Source organism: Gopherus evgoodei, chromosome 10 (genome assembly GCF_007399415.2).
Source record: "Gopherus evgoodei ecotype Sinaloan lineage chromosome 10, rGopEvg1_v1.p, whole genome shotgun sequence".
In the NCBI taxonomy this organism is placed as follows: domain Eukaryota; kingdom Metazoa; phylum Chordata; order Testudines; family Testudinidae; genus Gopherus; species Gopherus evgoodei.
The window spans coordinates 53,626,143-53,651,564 of NC_044331.1; the positions used below are offsets into that span (position 1 = coordinate 53,626,143).

A 25,422-nucleotide genomic window follows, 5' to 3' on the forward strand; every position below is an offset into this window, starting at 1 on the left:
AAGGGAACATGTTGGAGTAGCTGTAGCACCTCCACATCTAACGTGCCGCTCTTCCCAGCGTGCTGCAGCGAGGGGCAGGCGGCGATGTACACAGGAGGGAGCACCACAGGGCGTCCAGCCTCGAATCTCGCCGCACCATGGGTGGCTTTGGTTCTGAGCATTTGAAAAGCTCCCCCCCGCCCTCCTGGGTTAAGGACGTCTCATTACAGAGTTGCCTTGCTACCGAGGGGTTTAACTCACATTTCCCCTGTACTTAATGGGTGACTGAGGGGAGGTACAGCAGGGGTCCCCCTCTGCCTGATAAGCTGAGCAATAAAAGCTGTCAGCTCACCCATCCTGGGAGGTGTTTCTGGCTGTGGCATCGAGGCTGTTCTCATAGCTCCGTGGGCAAAGTGGTATTGATATTGGTACGCTCGTGCTGAGCCAGTCCCGTCCTCTTTAGTTCTGCAGGAAATCCCCCGGTATCAGACAGCATCCGTGCTGTGTTCCTGGCTCTCTGCACAGGACTCTCTGTGCCTGAGGCAGTGGTGTGTCCTGCTTCATTAAGTAGACTCTGTTTATAGCCCATTAAAGTCAACAGCTGTAAAGAGGCTGCTTCATGGTGACATCTAGGATGTTGGTGTGAACAGCTGGAGCAGACGCTGTCCTACTCATGTCTCTGCCTGAAGCCCCTGGCAGTGAACAACCCCCCCGCGTTGTCTTTGTGAAAAGCTTCCTGACAGAAGCTTGTAGCGGGAGCTGCGTGGAAGCAGGCGATGCAACCTGTTGACACAGCCAGCTAGCACGCATGCTGTGAGCACCCTGGCTGGTCCCTCGGAAGACTAGCTGGGTGCTGCTGCTGTTGGCTGGGACTGGGGCTGGAACTTGGGGGTAGCTGCTGCAAATGGCAAACTCCAGCAGCCTAGCTTTGGGGCAGTGTCTTGGCTGATCTAACGCCTGATCTTTGCCTCCCCCAGGAAACGGAGGCCACTAACCAGTTTCCCAGTGAGATTCCTCACAACGAGAAGCTGCTCTTGCTCAAATATGAGGTAGGCACCCAGGTGATGTCTAGTTAGTTGGGATTAGAAAATTTTGGTTCATACTGATTTGAAAACTGGTGGCGCTCAAGCCAGCGAATGAGTGGCGCTGGGTGGGGGAGGAGGCAGTGGGTTTGAGGGGTTATAGCCTGGTTCATGGAAAACCTCAGCATTGAGGCTGTTCTGGTGCTGCAGAGCAGAAAAGTCCCTGCGGGACAGCAGGACACCGGTCTCCAGAGTAATCTGTGGGGTTCCAGACAGCAGCGGGAGGTTTCAGCGGAGAAGAGTGCTGGGACTGGGGGCATGAGCACAGTGGGGGTGAAGTAGGTTTCATTGGGAAGGGGTGGAGCAGAACTAATCCTCTGCTATGTTACCTAGTGAAAGCATTTCCCTCTCCCTGAATCTAGAGCCTGGACTACGACAACTGCGAAAACCAGCTGTTCTTGGAGGAGGAGAGGCGGATCAATCACACGGTGAGTCTGGCTGTGCCCATGTGTCACGGAGTCCCCTGGCGATGCTCTGGAACTGCTCCCCACCAAGCCAGTCAGGACTTTGGGGAGCCTCTTCTCTCTTGGAGCAGACTGTCTCCAGGGCAAGAAGCTCACACGGCTTCACCTCCTGGGTCTCTCCTTGGAGCATTCAGCATCCTCTGCCCCTCTGTGTGCTTCCTACAGCGAGTCCACCCAGGTGGGGTCTGGAGAAGCCACCGGGTCCTGCACCCCCACTTTACAGTCAGATGTGACTCTCAGCCAGCCAGTAAAACAGAGGTTTATTCGATGACAGGAACATGGTCTAAAACAGAACTTGTAGGTACAGCGAATGGGACCCTTCAGCTGGGTCTATTTTGGGGGGCAGTGAGCCAGACACCCATGTCTGCACTTCACTCCTCGCCTCCAGCCAGCTCTAGACAGAAAACCCCTCCAGCCCCTCCTTTTTGGCCTTTATCTCTTTCCCAGCCAGGAAGTCACCTGATCTGTTTGTCTCCAACACCTTCAGTTGGCACCTTTGCAGAGGAGGAGCCCAGGCCATCAGTTGCTAGGAGACAGAGTTTCAGGCATTTCTGTACACTGGCCCTTTGCTCTGCAGCAGCCATACACCCTTATCCCACCACCTAGATACTTAAGAACTTCGTAGGGAACACTGAGGCACCAACACAGTATTCAGCGAAAACATTAAGAACATTCCCAATTCGCCACACCATAGCACTGGCCTGCCAGCCTGAGCCCTGCTGAGACTCCAGCCACCCCTGTGGAAACTGGTCAAATGTCACTGTGGGCCAAGGGTCAGAGATGCAGCTTCTCAGCAGCATACCCATTGCTTCCGTAAATAGCTAGCCCCAGGCCCCCCAGAGGAGAGACTCTGCTCACTTAGCTCATGAGCCCACTCCGCTACGTTTGGGGCCACTTCTAGCTGTGACCATGGCCTAATTAATGCCAGCTTGCTTGGGGGAGACCTGGCGTGGGACCCTCTGTCAGCAAGGGGGATTTTAAGGAAGGAAACTGATCCAAAGGCCTTAACATCCAAAGTGGTGACATTAAATTCTGCAGTCACTGCACGGCGATGCTACCGTTGCCGTCCCAGAAGGCGACTACCCCTAACAAAAATGAAAGCAGGAAGGCCAAGTAGTGTGGCTAAATGCCTCAAGATCCAAACCAGGTCTCCTCCCAGACAAGACCTTGAAACCAACAGGAAGGAGCATGTACCATGGCTGCTGATGTGTGAGGAGGCCTAAGGGCACTGGAAGAGCAAATAGCCAAACAGGGAAGAACAAGAAATAAGTATTTTAGCAAGGAAACCTGCCAGACTGAGCGGGGGTCTGCTGGCCCCCCCGGGGAGTGACAGTAGTAAGGATAAGGGCACTGCAGAAAGGCAAAACTATTTCTTTGCATCCGCCTCCACCACAGAGGATGTTGAGGAGATAAGTGTCAAAACAGGATGCGCTGTGGTACCGACTGATAAGTAGGGCGCAGTGCTGCAGAGTAGCTCCTGCCCGCACTCCTAGGGAAGACCCTCTCTCAACCTTGTGGCCATCATAGTTTCCATCCCGTTCCATTTCTATGATGATGCTGTTCCATGAGTCGATGGTACGTCCTTAGAAACATCCTGTGTAGGAACGCAGTTCTAAGCCTGTAAGCGAAGAGGCTGGAGTGTCGACTCTTCAGCTCAAACATCCAAGGAACGCTTGGGAGAGAAAACGTCTTTGTTAATACCAGTTTAGTGAATACAGACCGTTTTCAATGGTCTGAATGAAAATCCTTTCCCCTGCAGTGAATTGGGTATAATCCTACCAGCTGTCACCAGACTGCCGGGAAAAAGAGTAGAACAGACCAGAGCTTGTAATGTTCAAAAGAATAAATAAAACCCTTCCAGACTGTAATTGTCCAGTATCAGAAGAGGGCATGTATCTGATCAGCTTTTCTCTGGCAGCTGCCCTGCCCTGAGTACTTTGTGCAGAACTAAATCACTACGGGTACGGCACTGCCGAGTAAGTCACATTTCTTGGGGAAGGGGTATGGGTGTTAAGGTGCATGACACCATCCTTCACCCTGTGGGTGCGTTTGGATAGCTAGAGCATGCTGTGCTCAGGAGCAGCCGAGGTCCTGGGGTACAGGAGTCTGATCTCTCTCACAGGCATTCCGAACGGTGGAGATCAAGCGCTGGGTCATCTGTGCCATGATTGGGATTCTCACAGGCCTCGTTGCCTGCTTCATCGACATCGTGGTGGAGAAACTGGCTGGGCTGAAGTTCAGAGTGGTGAAAGACAGTATCCTTCGGCTGTGCCGCGGCTGGGGGAGCGAATGATGTGAGGCAGGTGCGGACAGGGTATTGCAGTGCTCTCCAGGCGATGGAACAAGAGGCCGTCATCACAGAAGTGAGCAGAGGAATTTACCCATCAGGGAACTCCCAAAGGAAATGTCTGTAGGGTCGGGTGCATGTGTGTTGGCACTGAGTGAACTAACCCTGCAAGAACTCTGTCTTTGGAGTAAGCTGAGTCTTTGGTTAGATCTGTGAATGCCCTGGGCCAAGAGTAGTGGGTGCACATGTGATCCATGTCAGGAGGGGAGGTTTGATCTCACAGTGGACATACCATACGGAGCCCAGCGTGCTGTGAGTCCTGTCTCATTAGCTCCCGAGAAGCGAGATTTCCCATAACAGGCAGGCCTGCTGAGGGGCTCCCAACTCTGATGGGATTCTGTCAAAGGCAGAGAGGTGGAATAATGTGATTGATTCCTGGCTACTACCTGGAGAGTAAGGATGGGTCAACTCCCATTACTCCCTCAGAATAGATGGTCCAGCCTACCGTGGGTACCTTTCAGATGTTCTGCACAATTGATTCCTATCACGTTTGCTGCTTACTAAAGCGATTCATGGTCAGAGAGCAGTTCTGCTCTGCAAAACGGCAGCCCCTCGCTCTGCAGACCAGCCCCGTGTGCTTAGCGCTGGAGCTGCTGTGCTATTGACTGAAATACATGTCAGCTTAGAGCTGGCTGACATCTTTCAGATGTCCAAAAACCAGAGCTATTTCGATTTAAAACCTGTGCCAGCATTCTTCACCCTGCGGTCTTCTGTCCCTGCTCGAGGGGGGTGGGGAGAACTGCGGCCTAACTGACCTCACGCATCTTCAACAGAGTAGTGTAATACCCAGTTACCTAACCCTGTGGCAGGCCATGACTACTCATCGGGCTGTGAGCGCTTCCAGGCAGGGACTGCCTCTTTTCTGTCCTTATGGCACCCAGCACTGTGGGCTGCCCCGTCTCAGTTGGGCCCTCCAGGAGTTGTAGTAGCAGCTACTTGGAGAAGCAGGCAGATCCACTCTGGGACTCTTCAGGATGAAAGTTGCTGTATAACGTGGCCTAAACACTTTGAGAAGGCAAGAACCCAGCTCGATTCTCTACTCCCTTGAGAGCAGGCCCTGGCAGTTAGGGAAAACCTTCTCGTTCAGATAGAACAAATTGGCTGGTGGGTCACTGAGAGCATAAACAAGGAGTCCCACCATGGCCTTGTTAGTGACTCTGCATAGTCACACTACACTTCAGCTGTTGTCCCAGCCCCGTACTGGTGCATCATGGTCTCTCGCTTTGGCCTTAAAGTGAAGGGCTAAAATCTGGCTGAATCGGAAATATCCCAGTCCCTTTTGGTGCAACACCCTGTAATGCCAGAGCTCAAGCATCTGGCTCCCTGCACTGCTCAGCTGGGGAGAAGATGCCCGGCAGAGGGGAGAGCTCAGGAATTGGCACTAGTGAAAATACGGCAGAAACACACCAGCCAAGTCACCTGCTTTCCTGTATTAAAATCTTCTTCACCAGGCTTGGTGCAGTGTGAAAATCCTTTAACTCTTTGATGCCTGGAGCCTGCACTTTCCCTTGTGATGTGTTCAAATTAAAGGTGCGTTAGTGTGTTCACAAACTGAATCACCGGGTGGTAAGAATTTACTGCTGTATTGCATGACACTTGTCAGGGAAGTTGTTTAAACACTTCCTTGAAAGATGTGCTGCTCTGTATGTATGTGTTTGCCTTGCAGTGTGCTCCGTCTCCTGTGAGATGGTGCAGTGGCAATGGGGGGAGGAGGTGGGTTCTCCAACCGGTGATATTTGAGGTTCTTGACTGTCCCTCCCAGATATTGACAAGTTCACCGAGAAGGGGGGGCTGTCCTTCTCCCTGTTACTGTGGGCCATTCTGAACTCGAGCGTGGTGATGGTTGGATCTGTTATTGTCGCTTTCATAGAGGTAAGAGTTGAGAACCAGCAGTGGGCAGGTTGGTTTGCTCACTTCCCCCTGCATCAGTTCTGCAGTGAAATATGCAGACTCAACAGCCAGTTAAACCTTCTAGTAAAATCCCCCTACTTGGGGGAGTGGGAAGTCACTTGCAGTTTCTTTTCCTGCATTTGCCTGTCTGTGCTCTGCTCCCCCTGCTGGAGCAGGTGGCTTCACAAATCATCAAGTAATTAAAGAAATCATCTGCAAACACTTGGAAGGTGGTAAGGTGATAGGGAATAGCCAGCATGGATTTGTAAAGAACAAATCGTGTCAAACCAATCTGCTAGCTTTCTTTGATAGGATAACAAGTCTTGTGGATAAGGGAGAAGCGGTGGATGTGGTATACCTAGACTTTAGTAAGGCATTTGATACGGTCTCGCATGATATCCTTATCGATAAACTAGGCAAATACAATTTAGATGGGGCTACTATAAGGTGGGTGCAAAACTGGCTGGATAACCGTACCCAATCCTGCTGGAAAGATATAACAAGTGAGGTTTCGCAGGGGTCTGTTTTGGGACTGGCTCTGTTCAATATCTTCATCAACGACTTAGATGTTGGCATAGAAAGTACGCTTATTAAGTTTGCAGACGATACCAAACTAGGAGGGATTGCAACTGCTTTGGAGGACAGGATCAAAATTCAAAATGATCTGGACAAATTGGAGAAATGGTCTGAGGTAAACCGGATGAAGTTCAATAAAGACAAATGCAAAGTGCTCCACTTAGGAAGGAACAATCAGTTTCACACGTACAGAATGGGAAGAGACTGTCTAGGAAGGAGTATGGCAGAAAGAAATCTAGGGGTCATAGTGGACCACAAGCTAAATGAGTCAACGGTGTGATACTGTTGCAGAAAAAGCAAACGTGATTCTGGGATGCATTAACAGGTGTGTTGTAAACAAGACACGAGAAGTCATTCTTCCGCTCTACTCTGCGCTGGTTGGGCCTCAACTGGAGTATTGTGTCCAGTTCTGGGTGCCGCATTTCAAGAAAGATGTGGAGAAATTGGAGAGGGTCCAGAGAAGAGCAACAAGAATGATTAAAGGTCTTGAGAACATGACCTATGAAGGAAGGCTGAAAGAATTGGGTTTATTTAGTTTGGAAAAGAGAAGACTGAGAGGGGACATGATAGCAGTTTTCAGGTATCTAAAAGGGTGTCATCAGGAGGAGGGAGAAAACTTGTTCACCTTAGCCTGTAATGATAGAACAAGAAGCAATGGGCTTAAACTGCGGCAAGGGAGATTTAGGTTGGACATTAGGAAAAAGTTCCTAACTGTCAGGGTAGTTAAACACTGGAATAAATTGCCTAGGAAGGTTGTGGAATCTCCATCTCTGGAGATATTTAAGAATAGGTTAGATAAATGTCTATCAGGGATGGTCTAGACAGTACTTGGTCCTGCCATGAGGGCAGGGGACTGGACTCGATGACCTCTCGAGGTCCCTTCCAATCCTAGAGTTTATGAATCTGGGCCTCAAAAATTCTTTACTGCAGGTAGTGCTCAAATCTCTGGTAAAGCAGACACACAGCTGCCATGGGCATTTGACGAGATTACATTGGAGGAGGATTATGCTGGCTGGAGATCCAGTGTTTTTTCTAAGAGGGAAAGAAAATGAAAAAATTTAAAAAGCTCAGGGTTGTTTTGTTGTTTCAAATGTTATTTATAACCATAATTCCTCTGTGGATTAGCACAGGGACGGAGTTCTTTTACTACTGCCAGGCAAGGATTTTTCCTTAAGGGCTCTGCCTTCGGCCAGCAGTCTTAAGCGAGGCACTGTCTCTTTCCAGTGTGATCCTTTATTTGCTACATGCGCACAACCGTAGGTAACAGCATCCAACACAGCAGGTAGAAGGAGCACAGCCAATGGTCAGAGCCCAAGGAGGTGAGGTGTAAAGGAGGGAGCTTTTGGGAACGCTGACGGTAATGGTTTGCCCACTGGACCGGATCCTCAGCTGGGGAGATGGTGCAGCTCCCTCAACATGAGTTGACCTGCACCCGTTTACACTAGTTCTGGTCTTGGCCAGTCTCTACATTTCCTGCATGTCCACATGTTTAAGGATGAAAAGCTCTAGGCAGAACAATGCACTTCTAAGACAAGCACACAGCAGCCCCCTTAAACTGCTGCCCATCCAGAGGGGGCCTGTAATTGGGGAGCTATTGTGAGATGAAGGGAACAAATCACAGTAACAGGGCAGATGAGCAGCATCTCTAGTGGGGAATCGGGGTAACGGTACCTTAAAGCACAGTGGAGTCTGACTTGGCTAGTGTGCTAGACCTGTTCTGCAATGAGGAAGTTGAAGATAAACGTCCTGCCCTGTCTAAAGGGGAGGCGGGGGAGGGCCTTTAGCCATGAGGCAGAACAGGTGCAGAAATAAAGGTTCACACGGCACTCGTAAGCCCCCTGAAAGAGGCGGCCAGCTTTGCTCTTTGTCACACCATCCCCTTTTGGAGCAGGTCCAGAATAGCCTGGACTATGCATGGTGCTGCGGCTGTTACTCAGTGGTGACGTGGGCTGACCTGTGCTCTTGGGGCAGTCCGGCTGCCAGCTGAGTGTTAGTTCCCAAGTAGCATTGAACAGCAGTTTGGTCTAGCAGCATCTCTCGCTTTCAGCTAGGCCGTCGCTCTCCCGTCAAAGCACCTGGCTCTTTCTATAGAGTTAAAGGAAGCCAGGCAAATATAAACCCTTCTACGGCCCTGCTCCCGTTCAGCCCTCCACCAGAGGATCTGCTGAGCTGGCTTCAGTTGAGTCGTCCTCTCCTTGGAACTGATTTCTGGAGAACATCTCCTGAGGCATGGTCTGTTCCCTAGTTGCTTTCAAAGAGGGGAACCGCCTCATATCTTATGAATCGATTCAGTCCACCCTGCTTCAGTACTCCTGGCAGGTCTGACAAGCGATTGGCTGAGACTAGAGGACAGCTAAAAAGTTACCTCTAAAAGCACAATAGAGATGATGCCAGAGGAATAATCTCTCCCTGAGATTCAGGGGGCTAATCGCAAATCCTACTCCAGGGAAGGAGCGACTGGCTAGATGGGGCCTTGCCTCTGGAACATGCCTGGCCAGCTGTAGGGGATAGGGGGACGGGGTATGATCCGTACAGGAAGCAAGGCTCAGACTGCCCCAAAATAGCTGTCATGTTTTCCCCCTTGCAGGGGGTAGGGTGCTGAAATGATCAGGGAGTAGTCTCTGGCCCTTGCTGCTGTCTGGGATGACGGAGGCCACTGTGTAAGGACTGATGCTAACAAACTCTCCCTGTGCTTCTAGCCTGTAGCTGCCGGCAGCGGGATTCCCCAGATTAAGTGCTACCTCAATGGCGTGAAGATTCCTCATGTTGTCCGCCTCAAGGTAAGACACTGGGTTTTGGTGCGAGGCACTTGGCAGTCCTATACTCTATCGTCCCTCCCGCACACCAGTGTGGTAAGGCAGACCAAGAGACTGGCAGCATGCAGGATCTAGGACTTCTCCCTCTGGCGTTCACCAGCCCGGTCTGCCTCCACACCGTGCCAGTGCCCCCATGTGCTGCCAGCTGCCCGCGCTTGTCCTGTCCCAGCTCTGCGAGGACGTCCCTTGGCCTCCCATCTGCAGCTAATAATAGCATCTTCTGGCGGGGAGGAAACTGGCCTGAGTCACCAGCTCATGACCCTAGCGGTCGCCGTCCTGCCCAGCTTCGTGACTCATCTTGGGCAAGTCCCTTCACCTCCCTGGGGCTCTGTCTAATAAATACACCAGTGCTGATCCCTTTGGGGCCATCTAGGGCGAAGCGCTGGGTAACTGCAGTATCACTGCTGGTGCTGACTGTACCCGGGGGGTGCACGTGCATGCTTGCGTCTTGTAGCCTCCTGTACTCTCAGCCCAACATAGGCTGCTGCTCTCCCACCTGCTCCCTTCCAGTGGCAGTCAGTCATTGCGTGTACCCATTGGCAATGAGTGTGCTGTCTAAAGGCGTTTTTCCGGTCTGCAGGCCCTACAAAGCAACCGGGGGGCTCAGAGTTGGCCATGAGGTCTCTCACACAGCAGAGCTTTGTAAAGTAAGACAACTCCCTTGGGTTAGATCTGAGCGCTCAGCAGGGCTCCAGCAGGCGCATGGGGGAAGCTGGTGCTGCAAGTACTTGCTGACCCCTGGAAGCAGGGTGGGGGGCAGTTACTGGACTGCCCAATCCTCTGTAACGACCGTGACTCCTGCCCTGCTGTTCCTCCAGAGAGCTGGTGCTCCACGCTGGAGAGAGGCTGCTGCAGCACAAGTTTAGATGTTGCAGCTGCAGCAGTGAAATAGCAAGCCAAAGACAAGAGCCAAAGAACTCTTTGGCATCACTGGCTCATGCTGCTATCACTGCTAGCTTGCTAGCTACCCGCCTCACCTGTTGCCTTGTGAGTGTGATTTCCAGGGGAAAGAGGCTGTAACCCCATCTGCCCCTTTGCTCTCTCCCAAGTACCTGGATTGCAGAGAGCAGCTGTGTCTGTTTTGGAGCTCTCTGCGTGTCTCCCACCAGCCTGGCACTGAGAGTGACTGCCCCATGACTTGCTCTCTCTCCTGTGCTAATCAGGGACTCTCTCCTTGTTTTCCAGACCTTGATGATCAAAGTCTGCGGGGTCATTCTGTCAGTGGTCGGAGGCCTGGCTGTCGGGAAGGTAATTTACCCAGGAAGTGAATCTAATTCAGCCACCTTCCCAAGCTCACTGTTGGTGTGTAGTCACCCCGTGTGCTGCACTGTGGCCCTGCAAGCTGCTGCTGTCACACTCGTGTGTCTTGCTTGAGCCCTTCTGATGCCTCAGTTATCACTAGCATCTCAGAGTGGCTCCATTCTAAGCAGTTTGTTTCACGTTTATCCTGGGTCAATGACTTTGCCACTTTCCCCTTTGCTCTGATGCCCCTCATCAGTGGGCTGCCTTGAAGTGCCTCCCAGAACAGCAGGACTTCTCAACCCTTTTCTTTCTGAGCCCCTGCGCTGCGCTCCCCCCCCCCAGCATAAAAACTTCATGGCCCAGCTGTGCCACAACTGTTTTTCCACATATAAAAGGCAGGGCCAGCGCTAGGGGGGGTAGCAAGCAGGGCAGATGCCTGGGGCCCCATGCCACAAGGTGGCCCCACAAAACTAAGTTGCTGAGGCTTCAGCTTCAGCCCTGGATGGTGGGGCTCAGAGCCCAGGGCTTCAGCTTTCTGTCCTGGGCCCTGGTGACTGTCAGCCCTGCTTGGTGGCCCCCCTAAAACCTGCTTGTGGCCCCCCCGAGGGGCTTCAGACCTCTGGTTGAGGACCACTGCAGTACAGCACCAGCAGTGTGCTGTGCTTTCCTGGGGGACTGGGGTTCAGGGGACCCTGGGTAATGGCGATGTATCCCAATGACGTCTGCTGACCTGCCATGACTTGGAGGAGATGGGTAAGGGAGTCGCAGCCCTGTGGCTTTCTGGTTCTTTCAGTATCATATTAGAGGCCATCTAGAGACTGAATCCTACAATGCTGTCACTGCACCGTTAGGTGGCCTTCCAGAGAGTCCTGCTGGGACAGAGATGCAGTCACTGGTACAGTGCAGGGTTATGCATGGGGCTTGGGTCCTCTCTGACACAGTCTTGGGGATCCTCGGCTCTTCAGGAGTTCACACCCCAGGCTCTAGACAGCATGGCGGTTTGTCCAGGGCTGCTGGATGTTATCTTTAGAGCCACTTGTTTGAACTAGGAAGTACAGGAGTAAGGTGAGGTTTCCACTTCCTGCGAAGAAACCTCCCTTGCTGGAGCCAGGGCTGCTTTGGCCGTAGAATCCCCGTGTGGCTGCACTCCCTCGCGGGCTGTGCAGAGTGCCTTTGGAATCGAGCTAGGGGGTGGGCGGGGTGCACAGAGTTCACACCGTGTCTTCATGGTGAGGCTCCAAAAAGTGAAGCTGCCTTTCTCCTCTGACATCCGCTTTCCTGCCTTCAGGAAGGGCCAATGATTCATTCCGGAGCAGTCATTGCAGCGGGGATCTCGCAAGGAAGGTCGACTTCTTTGAAGCGAGACTTTAAGGTTGGTTAGCTTGCTCCCAGAGTCTGACGGGGGTGTGTATGTTTGTGTGTGTCCGTGTCCGCACACGCTGGGGAAGGAGCTGTGGTTACTGGCTCATGACATCTTGGGAGGACACAAATCTATCTCTGGTCCAGTGGATAGAATCAATATAGCGAAGTGCCCTTCACCTTCCTAGTGTGATCTAGGGCCAGCCAGCTAGCTCTGCTGAATCCAGAAGAGCCTGCCTTACTGAAAAGGTGGGTAAAGTGGTGAGATGGAGATGGACCTGTTGCAGGCACGAGTGCTGTGGACTTCCATGCAGACAAAACTCTCGGCCTGCTGTGCTCCCCAGGGTGGCAGGGGCCAGGAACCCCGCTCGAGCAGTCAGCGGCAGGTGGCTTGGAAGGAGCAATAGTGGCCTATGCTGAAGGTGGCTCCATCCAATCCCATTTGCCCTAAACTATTCCAGTTGCAGTGCTCTCTGGGTACCTATCCCACAGTTCCCAGCAGCAGTGCATTCTGGGGGGAGCTTGAAATGAATATATTCTCTCCCCATAGCACCCACTGCAGCTGTGGTGGGAGAAGGGTTGTGCGCACTGGGGAGAGACAGAGGAGTGGTGGAACATCCCTCCCCTCTGGGTCCGGCACTGCTAGTGAGGAGGGCAGGGGGCAGTGAAAGGCTCTCCACGTTGTTACACTTAATTCAGTTGGCCGCTGATGTAACCGTCTAAGTGGTCTCAGCAGACTGAACACACTGCCACTGATCTGTATCAGGAAGCCAAAGCCTTGATGGCAACCCCGTGATGCTGCCACCTGGGCTAGGTGGCCCTTGCGAAGGGGCCCGCTGGCTGGCACTGGTCCCGTGTGCACTCTGTTCGCATTGGTATGCGAGGGGGACATTGGCTCTGCGGCTGGGGGAGGAATCCAGCTCAGGTGGACGAATACACGCTAGCCCCGCTTGAGCTAACGCACTAAAAATAGCTGCGGCTGCGGCATTGCACGCGGCGGTTTGGCTAGCTGCCCGAGTGCATCATCAGGAGGTCGGGTGGGCAGCAAAAGCTGCCACCATGTGGCTGTGGCCACACTGCTGTTTTTAGCACCTTGGCATGAGCAAAGCTAGCCTGTATCACCCCTCTGGAAAATACACTCCCAGCGGCTCTGTGATGTACCCCCCCAGGGCCGCCGAGAGCAGGTTCGGGACCCCCCAGCAAGGGCATACCGGCTAAATAGGGCCGGGGAAGCCAAGCCACGGGCCCGAGACCGCTGGGCCCAGTAATTTGTACTGGCTTCCCCTGCCCCCCCTCATCGTCCCTGTACCCCCGAGGGGAGCAGAGTGCACAGTGTGTCTGCTTTTATTGGTTCACGTCCTGGCTGCGATGAGTCGTGCTGCCAGGCAGTGTGATAAATTATTCCCGGGGTATAACACCTCTCCATTCAGCACTGGCAGGGGTACGGGGATAGCTCCGAGCTGCGTTCTCTGCATGGGAGGAGAGCAGGCAATGTCGGCCTGTTTTCTTCTCCATGCTGACGTTACGGGGGCACTCTCGGGCTGCTGGCAGCCGGTAAAGCCGCTGTCCTCGTGTTGTTTCAGATCTTTGAGTACTTCCGCAGAGACACAGAGAAAAGGGACTTTGTCTCGGCCGGAGCAGCTGCTGGCGTCTCAGCCGCTTTTGGCGCCCCAGTTGGTAAGATGTCTTCTGATGCTGTGTGTACCCCTGCAGGCCAGACCCTGCCCCAGGCAGGATGCTCACCCCCCAGCTAGGGGCAGCTGGCAGATAGAGTCACCCAGACTCTTGACTTTCCCAGCCCTCTTGTGATGGGTGGGTTAGTTAATCACGCTCAAAGAGGAAGTGATCTGTGCTGGATAGAGCTTGGAGCGGCAGCTTTGGATGCTCTGCATGTTTGTTCTCGGGCAGTGCTTGAAACTGCTGCTTTCAGAGCCGTGTTCCCATGTAGCGCGGCCAATCTAGAGAACAACGGCGGCTCCGTCCGTCTGTCCCTCTGCTCCTGCCCATTGAGCTTGGTGGCAAACAAAACAAGCCGCATACAGGCTGCCTGGCTCTGCTGGGCTTCTCTGATGCCGGGAGGAGCCCCTGGAGAACAGAGAGAGGGAACTGGGTCCTGACATGCAGATACAGCCAGAATGCCTGGTTACCACTTGGCCCTGTTACTGCTGAGTCTGTGAGCCAGCCAAGAGAAGCCTGGACAGCGCCAGTGAAGCGGAGGGGGTCGTGCATGGCTGGGTAGGGCTGGGAGAGCTGTTAGCCCCACCCAGGGACTGCGGAGCCCTCCCAGGAGGGGTGTCGATATTGGTGCGTGTTCCCTCCTCCAATGCGAGCCTGAAATCTAGGCGTAAAGTTGCGTGTTAAGGAATGAGTTAGTCCCTCAGAGAGCTGTCCCTGCCCCCCCCCCCCAAGCAGCCCAAATCCAGGGTGAACCCATGCCCAGCGTTGCTGTTCCTCCCTACTGAGTGACTGGGAAAGTGGCAGGATGTAGGCTGAGCGCGGTCACCAAAGGGCACCAGGCTTCGTCCCCACAGCAAAGCCTTCCCGCTGCCATGGAGACAGGTGTCCGAACGCCCAGCATTTCTGTCTCTTCGCCGAAAGTGGCCGTGTGAGATGCTCCCCCAAAGCCTCCTGGCTCCCAAGTGCAGTGGTGGCATGACCAAGGGCTGCTAGCGTAGACGTGCATCTGCAGCTGTGACCCTCCCCAAGGCTTGGCCAACCGCTGGCCTGCTTCCAGGACTCAGGCTGTGGGGTGGGGGTCTACTGTGTCATCAGTCACAGCCAGGTATCGGTCCCTAATGTGGGTGTGAGGTCTCCAGCCCTGTGAAGCTGTGTCCCTTGTCTCTGCACACCCAAGGGGCAGGTTCCTTCCAGCCCATATAACTGGGAGAGCAGAACTCGCCCTGAAAGGCCCAGCTGCTCCTCGGCAGAGAGGTGGTAGCTACCCGAGCTGATCCATTACAATGGCCCCATGGCCTCTTGTGTCCTTAGGGGGAGTTCTTTTCAGCTTGGAAGAAGGTGCTTCCTTCTGGAATCAGTTCCTGACGTGGAGAATCGTAAGTGTTAGCAGCCTGAGGCAGAGGCTGGGCAATTGGCTGAGCACCAGCTTCTGAAAAACTCAGCTGCCAGCTGGGGCTTTGACTCGGGGTTTGACTCGGGCCGGGGAAGGGCAGGATGCCTTTACGAGCGAGGGGCCTGCGCTGGGTAGAGACGCCCCCATCAGAAGGAGACTGTCGAGTGAATCTAGGTTTTGACTGATGTAAGAGTCTGAGGCCAAGATGGAGGATGCTGATGGTTCCCCTCCCAAAGAAGCTGCTTGGAGTCCTGCAGTGGCCTGTGCCGGAGAGGTGGCAAGAGGGAGATGGGACGTAAAGGGAACAGCACAGAAGAGGCGCGAGGCACTTGTGTATAAGCACGGAGCGCAAGGTGCTGCATGACCCCCAGGAAGCTATGGTTCCTGCCTGTGGAGCTTGCAGCGTAATAGACATGCTGATTCGGGCCACAGGCACTGGTTGAGGGTGTGAACTAAATCCTGCCCCTCCTTGCTGTAAGAACACTTCGGGGAATGAGTGGGGCTGAAGTAGGCCCCTGGCGGATGGAGTGGGGTTTGGAGGGATGTGATGGCAGGCAGCCAAGGCAGCAGGTTGTCTCGTGCCGTGATGCTCTTTTTCTTCTCTCTGCAGTTCTTTGCCTCTATGATCTCTACATTCACACTGAACTCCATCCTGAGCTTTTACCACGGGAACCCCTGGGACCTCTCCAGCCCAGGTCTCATCAACTTTGGAAGGTTCGACAGCGAGGTAAAATTGCCGGCTTTGAGTTTGTGCCGTCACTGGGCAGGCACATGTCCCATACCAGGCATGCTCTGCAGCCTTGCAAGTAGTGGCAGGACCTGGAGGCAGCAGATGGGGCCATTCATTCCCTTTATGCCCTTCATCTGAATATTTTGACAGTATGAGGCACCTCAGGTTGAGGGTGTCATGCTGGGGCAGGGGACTCTGCAAAGGTCTGATGCACCTAGATCCAAACTTCCTGCCGAGCAGCCTCTTGGAAGCATTTGTTCAGCCCTTAGTTGGAAGCATTTGTCCAGCTGTTGCTGGGCTCTGGTTCTGCGAGCGGGGGTTTTGTGGGGCTGGGAGTGAGCAGCCCTGCTGCAGCCATTGCTCTAGGCAGCTGCCAGCTATAAAGACCTTGAGCAGAGGCAGCAATTTGGCACCAAGCAAACTGCTGTGCTGAAAGGTCTCCAAATCCATTTCTCCTTGTTTACAGAAACTGGGCTACACGTTCCAGGAAATTCCGATCTTCATTGTTATGGGAGTGGTTGGTAAGCTTAGTCTGCTCGTTCAATCGTTAACATCTCTGAATAATCCCATCCTGAAAAGCTGCCTTAGCCCACTTCCTGGGGAGAACAGGAAAGCCATTAAAAAGCACAAAAAAAGAGGGCCCTTGGGGAGCCTGCTGCTGCTTGATGCTTTCAAGGGCCACAGCTAGATTCTCTGGCCAATCTTGATCTTTGTTCTTCCCCCTTGTCAGGTTGGGTTGGGGTGTGGCAGAGCCTGTCAGGGTGACATTGGTCTGAGGTCTGGCCCCCTGAGCAGCTGGGGGAAGGAAACTGGTGTTTTAGGAAAAACTCCCTGCCCGCTGTGAGTCTGTAGACAGAGTGTTTGGAACGTGAACTGTGTGAGAATTATTTTCTGATCGCTGTTTCCGTACAGCCTTCTTCTGCTGTGCTGGGCACAGCACACATCTAGAAATCTGTCTGTCAGTGGCAGCCTTGCCTACCTCTACCTCAGTTCTCTGTACAATCAGGTGACTGCTAACAATCCACCACTGGATTTTACAAAATGACCAGAAATGCAGGGAAACGTCAGGCTGAAGTTGGCGAGGAATTGCTGCTGACTTTCCTTGTAGATAACTTTTTCCTCGTAGAAGCTTTACCCTTTGGATTGGACTGGACCCCAGCCAGGATGCTGATGTCACCTGCTTCTTTCACTGCCCTGGGGTCTGGATGGTGGTTGGATCTCTGACCTTCCGCCCACTACTCTCTGCTCAGAACAAAAACGGGAGTAATGTGGTCTCCAGTTGGCTGGCTGCTGTAAGGCGACAAACTCTCCTAATGCCACGTTGTATCTGAGCATTGAAACACACATCCTGGAACGATGAAAACAACCATTACCACAGCAACCCTGATGCAGCCACGTTGCACATGCCAGTATACAATGGAAAATGTGGCAGTTATAGTCTACGTTGGGCCTCTGAATAGCCTGATGTGCTGTTAAAATTCTTAGTCCTAATGTTGCATTAATGCATCATGCTGATCTATGACCTTCGTGTTGGAGAAATAAGATCGGGCTCAGGCGCTGATTTTTCCTTTAGTGAAAAAACGAGAAATAAAGGGGGAGGCCAGGTGTGTGGATGGATCTTTCTCAAGGATGTGTTCACTCTCATTCTTCTCTCCCCGTCCAAAGCAGTAGAGTTAAATTTTGACTCTTCCAATTTTGAAGTCTTTGTAAACTGGAGATTTGTACCTTTAGGGAGAAATGGCAGCAGCTTGTGCAGTTTCTTCTGTGACATTCGGCTTGCTCTCTTTTGTGGCTTGACACTGAGTATTACAGTAGGAAATTGCTGCTTTTCCATGAAAACTGCTGCTGTCAATGGCTTAAAAACGTTGTGTTAGTGATAACACGTTGCTGACGAGGCCAGAGAACTGTCCAAAGGCACACTGAGTCAGGAGAAATCTTTCTTTTCTTTTCTTTTTTTTTTAAGATGTGTTTAATTCTGCATGTAGAAAAATCCCGAATGTGGCATAAAGGAATATTGGATTCTTTCAAATCCACTCAGGAGGTTTTCAGCTGTTTTCCCTCTTTCCTGCTTGCAGGTGGAATTCTTGGCGCAATATTCAATGCCTTGAATTACTGGTTAACCATGTTCCGAATCAGGTAAGAGCCAAAGAGATGCTAAATAAAACAAAATCCCAGTATTATCATGGGTTGTGTTCAGGTTGGGGCCGATTAATTGAACCAAAGGATATTCCTTTCATTTCTGTAGCCCTGCAGCTTCAGATCTGGTAAGTGATGTGTGGTGTTAGCATGTGGTCACTCACAAAACTCAAGTGCTTAAAAGCAAGGAAGTGCTAGCTAAGGATGCCATCACTTTATAACGCACTAGAATTGACAGCTACTATCGCAGAGAAATCCATATTTCATCACAACTGTAACTCTGACCCAAAGTAACTATCCCTTTCATCCAGGGCTGCCCAGAGGATGCAGGAGGTCTGGGGGGCCTCGGCAGCGGGGGGCCGCCCACTTTGGCAGCAATTCGACGGCGGGAGGTCCTTCTGCTCCGGGACCCGCCGCCGAATTACCACCAAAGACCCAGAGCGGAAGAAGCTCCAGGGGCCCAGGCCCCATGAGAATTTTTTTTCCAGGGCCCCTGGAGTGAGTGAAGGACCCCGCTCCAGGGGCCCCGAAAAACTCCCGTGGGGGTCCTTCCAGGGCCTGGGGCAAATTGCCCCACCTGCCCCTCCCCCCCGAGCGGTCCTGCTTCCATCATCTCCTAAAGCAGAGACCCTTCTGAGAAAGCAATCTTCTATTACATGTGCCCATTCACAGTACACTAATCACCTAAAATCCATATCTAAATTCAATAACTCTTCCATGCTTTCCTATTGAACTGTGTATAACTACTGTTTCTTGAGACGCGTTGGATTTCTTTAGATTCAACTGACAACCTGTAAGTATATTAACAGATGATGCAACTCCCATCTAACAGTATCTTTTTGAAGAAACACATAGATTCTGAAGGCTGAGGATCGACTAAAAGACTTTAGAACAAATCCATGGGTCAGAGTTCAGGTGATGGTGATCTGATGGATTTCTTTATTCTGATGCAAATATTTATGTGGACAATGCGATTTTCATCTCTATCCATTCCTTTGCTGTTCAGTACTTGGGTTACGTGCTATATAAATGCATTGGGGAACATTTTCAAACGCTCAAGTCCCAGTGAGCTCGTAAATCACTAGATGCTTTTGAAACTGTCCCCGTAGTCACTTTCCTTCAAAAATCAGTTAAAATGGCTAAGCTTTCTATGTTGGAATACCTCCCTCCCCCTTCTTGGGACCTGGCTTCTCATTTATCCACCACAGCTCAGCTTTCAAGAGCAATTAGTTCAGACAAATAACATCCCGTGACTGCTGGGAGGATGGGGGGAGTGCTTGTAGCTTTTGCAGATGGAACAGACGGGAGTTGAGGGATTCAGAGCAGAGGGTACGTTCCGTGTTCGATGGTTCTGTGCACATGTGCACATGAGCCAGAAGTCTGCAGGACTGTTAAAAGTATAAGGGCGATTTCCGTGCAGCTCCTCGTTCATACAGCCCCAGTAACCTTCAGATGGCCTTCCACGGGGCAGGACAGCATCCAAGAGCAGAGCTGGGGAAGGGGATTGTTTACCTTCTGTGGACAACTTGGGGGGAGAGAGCAAGAGAGAAGAGAGCAACAAAAATGATCAAAGGTTTAGAAAACCTGAGCTATGAGTAAAGGTTAAAAATAGCAGGTGTGTTTAGTCTTGAGAAAAGACAACTGATGGGGGGAGGAGGGGTGCTGATAAGTCTTCAAACATGTTAAGGGCTGTTATAAAGAGGACAGTGATTAATTGTTCTCTGTCCACTGAACGTAGGACAAGAAGTAATGGGCTTAATCTGCAGCAAAGGAGATTCAGGTTAGCGTGGTAGGGAAAACGTTGTAACTAACTCTAAGGGTAGCTAAGCACTGGGACAGGTGACCAAGGGAAGTTGTGGAATCCCCGTCACTGGAGGTTGCTAAGAACAGGTTGGGCAAACACCTGTTGGGGATGGTCTAGGTTTACTGGGTCCTGCCTCAGCGCAGGGGGCTGGACTAGATGAGCTCTCACGTTGGGCTGGGAGGGACCTTGTCTGTGATTTGCCCCTTCATTTGGGCCTGTGAAATCCTGCTGCTTGTCTGGTTTCCGCCCCTGGAAGGTGGCAGTCTGCACCAGCCACTTCCATATCCCCACGCCACCAGCAGTAGTTGCAACCGGTCTGAAGAACCAGCCGACCCGGGGGTGCTTCTGGGCAGCAGAGAACAGCCTGGAGGTTTCTCCCTGTTCACACGGCTTGTGTCTGACTCTGCAGGTATATCCACCGCCCATGCCTGCAGGTGATCGAGGCCATGCTGGTGGCGGCTGTGACGGCAGCCGTGGGGTTTGTGATGATCTACTGCTCTAGCGATTGCCAACCCCTCCAAGGAGATTCCGTGGCCTATCCATTGCAGGTAGGAAACATGGCTGTGAATCCCCTGTCCCCTGCAGTGTCTGTTCCTGACTGCCCCGTAGAGCTGAATCGGGTCACAGCACAGCCAGGTGCTCAGAGCTAAGGGATTTTCCAGGCAGGATCTCTGTTGCCTGCTTTGGAAGCTGGCCTCAAAGGGTCCAGGCTAGGCCCAGGCAGGGGGGAGGTCTCTGTAGCTTTTTGACAAGCCAGGGGGCTGCAAGTACTAAGGGAGGCAGGACTGTCCCCTGAGATGGGCAGTGAATGAGACAGGGCTCCATACATGGCAGAGGAACTCTGCCCCAGGCAGGGCCTGAGCTTCCTGGGCTCCCATTATAGACAGTCTAGCAGTGCTGGGCAGGGTCACGCAGTGCACATTGAATGAGGCGAGGCTCTGCTGGGGGGGCATGGTTCACAGAGTGCCTGGCCAGCAAGGTGGGCCTGGCAGGGTCTGGCCAGAGACTCACAGTTTAAGGGACTACAATAAAGAATTGGGTAACTTCATCCAAACTGTTGCTGGAACATGCAATCTGCAAACCAAGCACTCAGTTGGGGAATGACAAAGGTAACGTCACCTGTGCAGCCTGAACTCTGCCCCTTGTGCAGCGGCATGCCCAGAGTAGCACAGGATGGCATGTGTGTATCTAAGGTTGCAGAGAGAGCTGTATGCTTGAGGGAATAGTGTGTGATCAGCTGATTGGACAAGACTGGGGCAGGAGGCTGAGCTAAATGTCTATGCGAGCTCATTGGCCTCAGCAAAGGTGTCTAATGGAATCTAGCTGGGATTTGATGATCCATCCTAGTGCACCAGCAGAAGTGAAGGCTTTGAAAATAACGTGAGCGTTCACTGCACCACCTTGGTAAAGGGGCCACTGTGGATTTAAAAATCACCAGTCTCTGATAACGTATTGCCGACTGCTGTTAAGGAACCTCTAAAACTACCAGAAATCTGTTAGTCTTTAAGGTGCACCGGGCTCCTCATTGTTTTTGTGGATACAGACTAACACGGCTACCCCCCGATACTTAAAACTACTCGAACGGCTAGAGATGGGAGAGAAATGTCTCACCACCCTTTCTGCTTTCCCTGCTCCCCTGTATAGTCAGGAAGTGTACCCTATTTGTGACAGTCATTCAGCTAGTAAAGGGGACGAAGAAAAATAGTAATGTGCCAAATTCTCAGCTAAATTTAGCTAGATTTCAACTTAATCATGACACTACATTTCTGAGGTGGGTAACGCTGTACAGGTACTGAAGTGAGAGACTAGGCCTAGTGTGCCCACCATTGCAACCTAACTGATCTTGGAGTGTAAATCTATTCAAAAGGGATTTAGGCATTCTTATTCCCAAAAGTGCCTAAATCCCTTTTGAAAATATGTGGGCTCCTAAATCAGTGAGGCTTTGCACTGATGCATACAGAAATATCTAAATACCTTTAAAATATTGGGCGTAAAAGTCTACCTAGTTGAACGCAAATGTACCCTGCTAGCAATGCCTGTGTCATGTGGCTCCATGAAACTCTGTGCCTCTGCTAGTGGGGTGTATTTCACCAGGAGCCTCTTCCACTCCTGCCTTCTCGCTCTCTGCCGGCTCCTCTGTCTCCATATGCCACACGTCCCAGCAGCGATCGTCGTGTGGATTCTGCCAGTTTTCACAAGCCAGCCTTTGTTTTTTCTCCCCAGCTGTTCTGTGCGGATGGAGAATATAACTCGATGGCCACCGCCTTCTTCAACACACCTGAGAAGAGTGTCGTCAGCCTCTTTCACAATCCCCCAGGTCAGTTCCGGCTCGGCTGACAGGCCGCTGAGCTGCAGGCAGAACGGGGCGGGGGCTTGGGGCTAGTGTGGCAGGTCCAGGGCAGCAGACCCAGTTTTAGGAAGCAAGTCACGTTGCTCAGTTTGTGGTCAGACGTTCTTGTGTTAGCCCAGCCCTGCCACCCTGCCGAGTGAGCTCTGTTCAGTAATGCTCATAGACTCAAGGGACCATTGCAATAATCTAGTCTGACCTCCTGCACATCACAGGCCACAAAACCTCACCCAGCCGCTCCTGTAATGGACCCTTAACTTCCGGCTGAGTTACTGAACTCCTCAAATCATGGTTTAAAGACTTCAAGTTACAGAGAATTCACCATTTACCCTGAGCCTCTGTAAAAAGATCCTCCCTGCTGGCGAATAGCAACCCTCCGCAGAGCCTGCTGGGTGTGCAGGCTCCAGGGCTCTGCAGTGTGTAACACATTAATGGTGGTGGTGTCACGTAGGAGCCCTAGGGTGTGGGCCAAGGCCCATTGTGCCGGGTGCTATACAAACAGAACAAGGACAGTCCCGGCTATGCCCGCACAGCTCCCCATCTCAGGGAACAGGAGCAACCCACCAATCAGCCCGGGCCAGCTGGTGCTAGTGCAGAGCCATTCTCACTCGCAATGACGTGCCCTCCATACCTCTCGGCAAAGCTTTAAGAGCAGAGGCAGCAGGAGCGCTTCATAGCGTTTACAAATACCCTGTTGTGTGACATCCTAAATCTTTCAGCCTGACCTCGTCGGAGGAACAGAGCTTTGTTTTGTTCGTACTCACTAATTCATAAAATGCAGTTGTTTGGGAGGCGCCTGCCATTCACTAGCATGAATTGGGTGATCTGCTCTTGAATATGCATTGAAGCGAACTCAGCCGGAGGTGACTACGTCAGGTCTGAGTAGGAGACCTGTGTCGGAAGACTTGTGCTTTTATGTCAATGGCTGATTTGGGGCTTTTAAAAGTCAAGGTCTGGATTTGGATCTGCAAAGTGGTATCAATGTTTTATTGATGGTCCCACAAAAATTCCCCCTCCCTTAGCCTGCGATAAGCACCCCGTCCATGGCCACATGCGCTCAGACAGGCAGGATGAGAGTTGTGGTGTGTTAGATTGTGTATAGATGGGACCTTGACAAGGAGGCTGCAGTGTCCCATGAGCACTCCTGTTAACTATCAGCCAAGCATTTTCCAGTCGTCGCCTTCGGTCTCTGTTCCAGCCGTTCTCCTTCGTGTGCTCGCTCCGAAAGCTGGAGTCTGTTCTGGAAATGTTCTTTGGCTGCTTCCTGTTTGCTAACGTCTCTCTCCTCTGAATGACTTTCCCTTCTGGTCATGTTTGGAATGTGGATTGTCTAGAAATGAAATCCCATTTCACAGTGCCCCGGAGAGTCCTGTCTGGGTTTGCGTTTCTCGGCTGACGTGATGCCTGGGTAACTTTAATTGAAAAGGCACAAGTTCCGCCTCTACCTCAGTAACAGCTGCTTGAATCTCATGCCTGGTCTTTCACTGACAGCTGATGCACAGAGATGGCTGTCCCTTGAGTGCACTGAACTGGCAACTCCAGCACTGGTTGGCACTCAGTGATGGTGACTTTCCTATGGAGATAGGATGGGACCCAGAGAGCTTGTGGTGCCGCAGACCGTTCCTGCCCCTGTCTCAAACCTTGGTTGACAGCTGTTGTGGAAATGTTCAGCGGGGACGGGGTGGGGGCGCTCACCTACTTGACACACTTTAAACAGCTGTTGCCTGAGGATGCAGATCCAGAGAGTGCTGGGTCGGGGGGACTTCAGGACACTGCACAAGAGCCTCTACACAGGTGATGTCCAGTGAGGCAGCTGCAGTATGGCTGGCAAGACTTCTGTGGCAGGTAGCATGCACAAGCAGCAGGGGGTGTCCCTGGTGAATATAGAGCAGGAAGGTTCATTGCTCTGCCTGGAAACAATCATGCCACAGCACTGTAGGGAACACGATACACCGGGTTGAATTGCCTTGGCTTCCGCAAAGGAAAACGAGGCCTCTCCAGTGGATTAGAATTCTGTGGCCTTCTCCAGAACTGGCTGTGCTAGGTTATCTGGGCTTTCCAAAGTCTTTGAAGTCCCTCGCAAGAGGCTGTTAAGGAGAGTACGTCCTCCAAGGGGAGGGTCAGAGTATCGTCCTGGGGTAGAAACAGAGAAGCAGAAAGCCAATGAAACAATTGTGGCCAAAGGCTACGGGGGTGGGCAGATCCTGGACTAGGCCTGGAATTCAGTATGAAATTAACAACCCAGAAAGAGGGGTGAGCGGTGAGGGCGAGTCACAGGACGATTGAGAGACACGTAGAAGGGCCTGACCCTGCGAGGGGGAATGAGCAGCATGCAGGCGGATGAACTGCTTGACAGCTGGTGGGTAACCCGGTGGGAAGAGGAATCGGATCTGCTCCTACAAGTGTCTCAGTCTGAATTAACCCTGGCAGCTCACCGCAAACCTCTGCTCACGGGAGCAGAGATCAGTTTAGGAATGAGACCGAACCCCCTGAATGAGTGAGCTGCTCCCCCAATGTAACCGTGTCAGAACTGCTCAGCCCTGTCTGAAGGGGGCAGCGAGCAGGGACAGCCGGGCACAGGGAGGGGCAATGAAGACTTTCCTGCAGAACAGTGTTTTGTGAAGAGGTGACTCGGGTCTGAGAAAGGCCTGCTGGCTAACGAATGGGGTGGGGGAGCATTCATGGGAGCCCTTTGTTCAGAGCAAGGGGATTTGGTGCTATTGAAAGGCAACGGGTATAAAATAGCTGCAAGGAAAGCACAAGTAACCTGTGGCGTCCCTGGCCAGAGAACACTGGGGCCAGGAGCAGAGCAGGGTTTGGAAAGGCCTGGCCCTTGTGTGGCCCACGAGAACAGCTGCAGTTACAAGATTTTTTAAATGTTTTAGGGCTGTGAACCGTCCAGCTCCAGGGCATGAGCTGGCTGCAGGGATCGGGGCAGACTGTCTCAGGCTGGGGCTGCATTCCAAGTACCTGCCTGCGGAGGGCTTGGCGATCGGAAGCAGCCAAGGGATGAGAGGGAGAAAGATCTCGTTTGTTGAGGGGAAATACCAGTCTTTACTTGTGAGACATCTACAGTGGCTAGGTGGGTCCATCCTGCTGCCATGACCATTAATAGAGGGGGATTGGAGCAGGGAGGTGAGGAGCTTCACTGGATCCGGGGGATGGGGAAGGTTGTACAATTGGTTCTGCCCCTTCTCAGCCCCCTCGGGGATGCTGTTCTCTAGGGTGTGCGATGACAGACGGATGCACCTTGCTCTTCTGGTCTGACAGGCTGGTGTGCGTTTGCAGGCGCCCATCCTCTCAGACCCACGTCGTGGCAGTAATGGGGGGGCTGCTAATGAGCTCTGAGGTGTGGAAGGGGTGAATCCAACCGCCTGGACCTCTCTTCTTCCCTCCCTCCCCCCCAGGTTCTTACAATCCCATGACCCTGGGGATGTTCACCCTGATGTATTTCTTTCTGGCCTGTTGGACCTATGGGCTCACCGTGTCGGCAGGTGTCTTCATCCCTTCCCTGCTGATTGGAGCTGCCTGGGGGCGACTCTTTGGCATATCGTTGGCCTACCTGACCAGTGGAGCGGTG

The 25,422-nt window shown here is 52.4% G+C and overlaps 1 protein-coding gene across 4 annotated transcripts in view; it reads left to right on the plus strand.

Moving 5' to 3' along the window:
• Positions 1-25,422, plus strand: part of CLCN7 (chloride voltage-gated channel 7) — a 60,582-nt gene that overhangs the window by 25,478 nt on the left and 9,682 nt on the right. For all 4 annotated transcript variants that reach the window (XM_030577078.1, XM_030577079.1, XM_030577080.1 and 1 more), the window contains 15 exons: positions 957-1,028; positions 1,424-1,489; positions 3,648-3,780; positions 5,635-5,744; positions 9,038-9,118; positions 10,340-10,402; positions 11,685-11,768; positions 13,339-13,432; positions 14,744-14,808; positions 15,436-15,552; positions 16,022-16,076; positions 17,631-17,691; positions 19,905-20,043; positions 21,719-21,812; positions 25,250-25,419. In XM_030577078.1, coding sequence (XP_030432938.1) covers positions 957-1,028; positions 1,424-1,489; positions 3,648-3,780; positions 5,635-5,744; positions 9,038-9,118; positions 10,340-10,402; positions 11,685-11,768; positions 13,339-13,432; positions 14,744-14,808; positions 15,436-15,552; positions 16,022-16,076; positions 17,631-17,691; positions 19,905-20,043; positions 21,719-21,812; positions 25,250-25,419 — 1,404 coding nt within the window. The remainder of the gene's footprint in view (positions 1-956; positions 1,029-1,423; positions 1,490-3,647; positions 3,781-5,634; positions 5,745-9,037; positions 9,119-10,339; positions 10,403-11,684; positions 11,769-13,338; positions 13,433-14,743; positions 14,809-15,435; positions 15,553-16,021; positions 16,077-17,630; positions 17,692-19,904; positions 20,044-21,718; positions 21,813-25,249; positions 25,420-25,422) is intronic.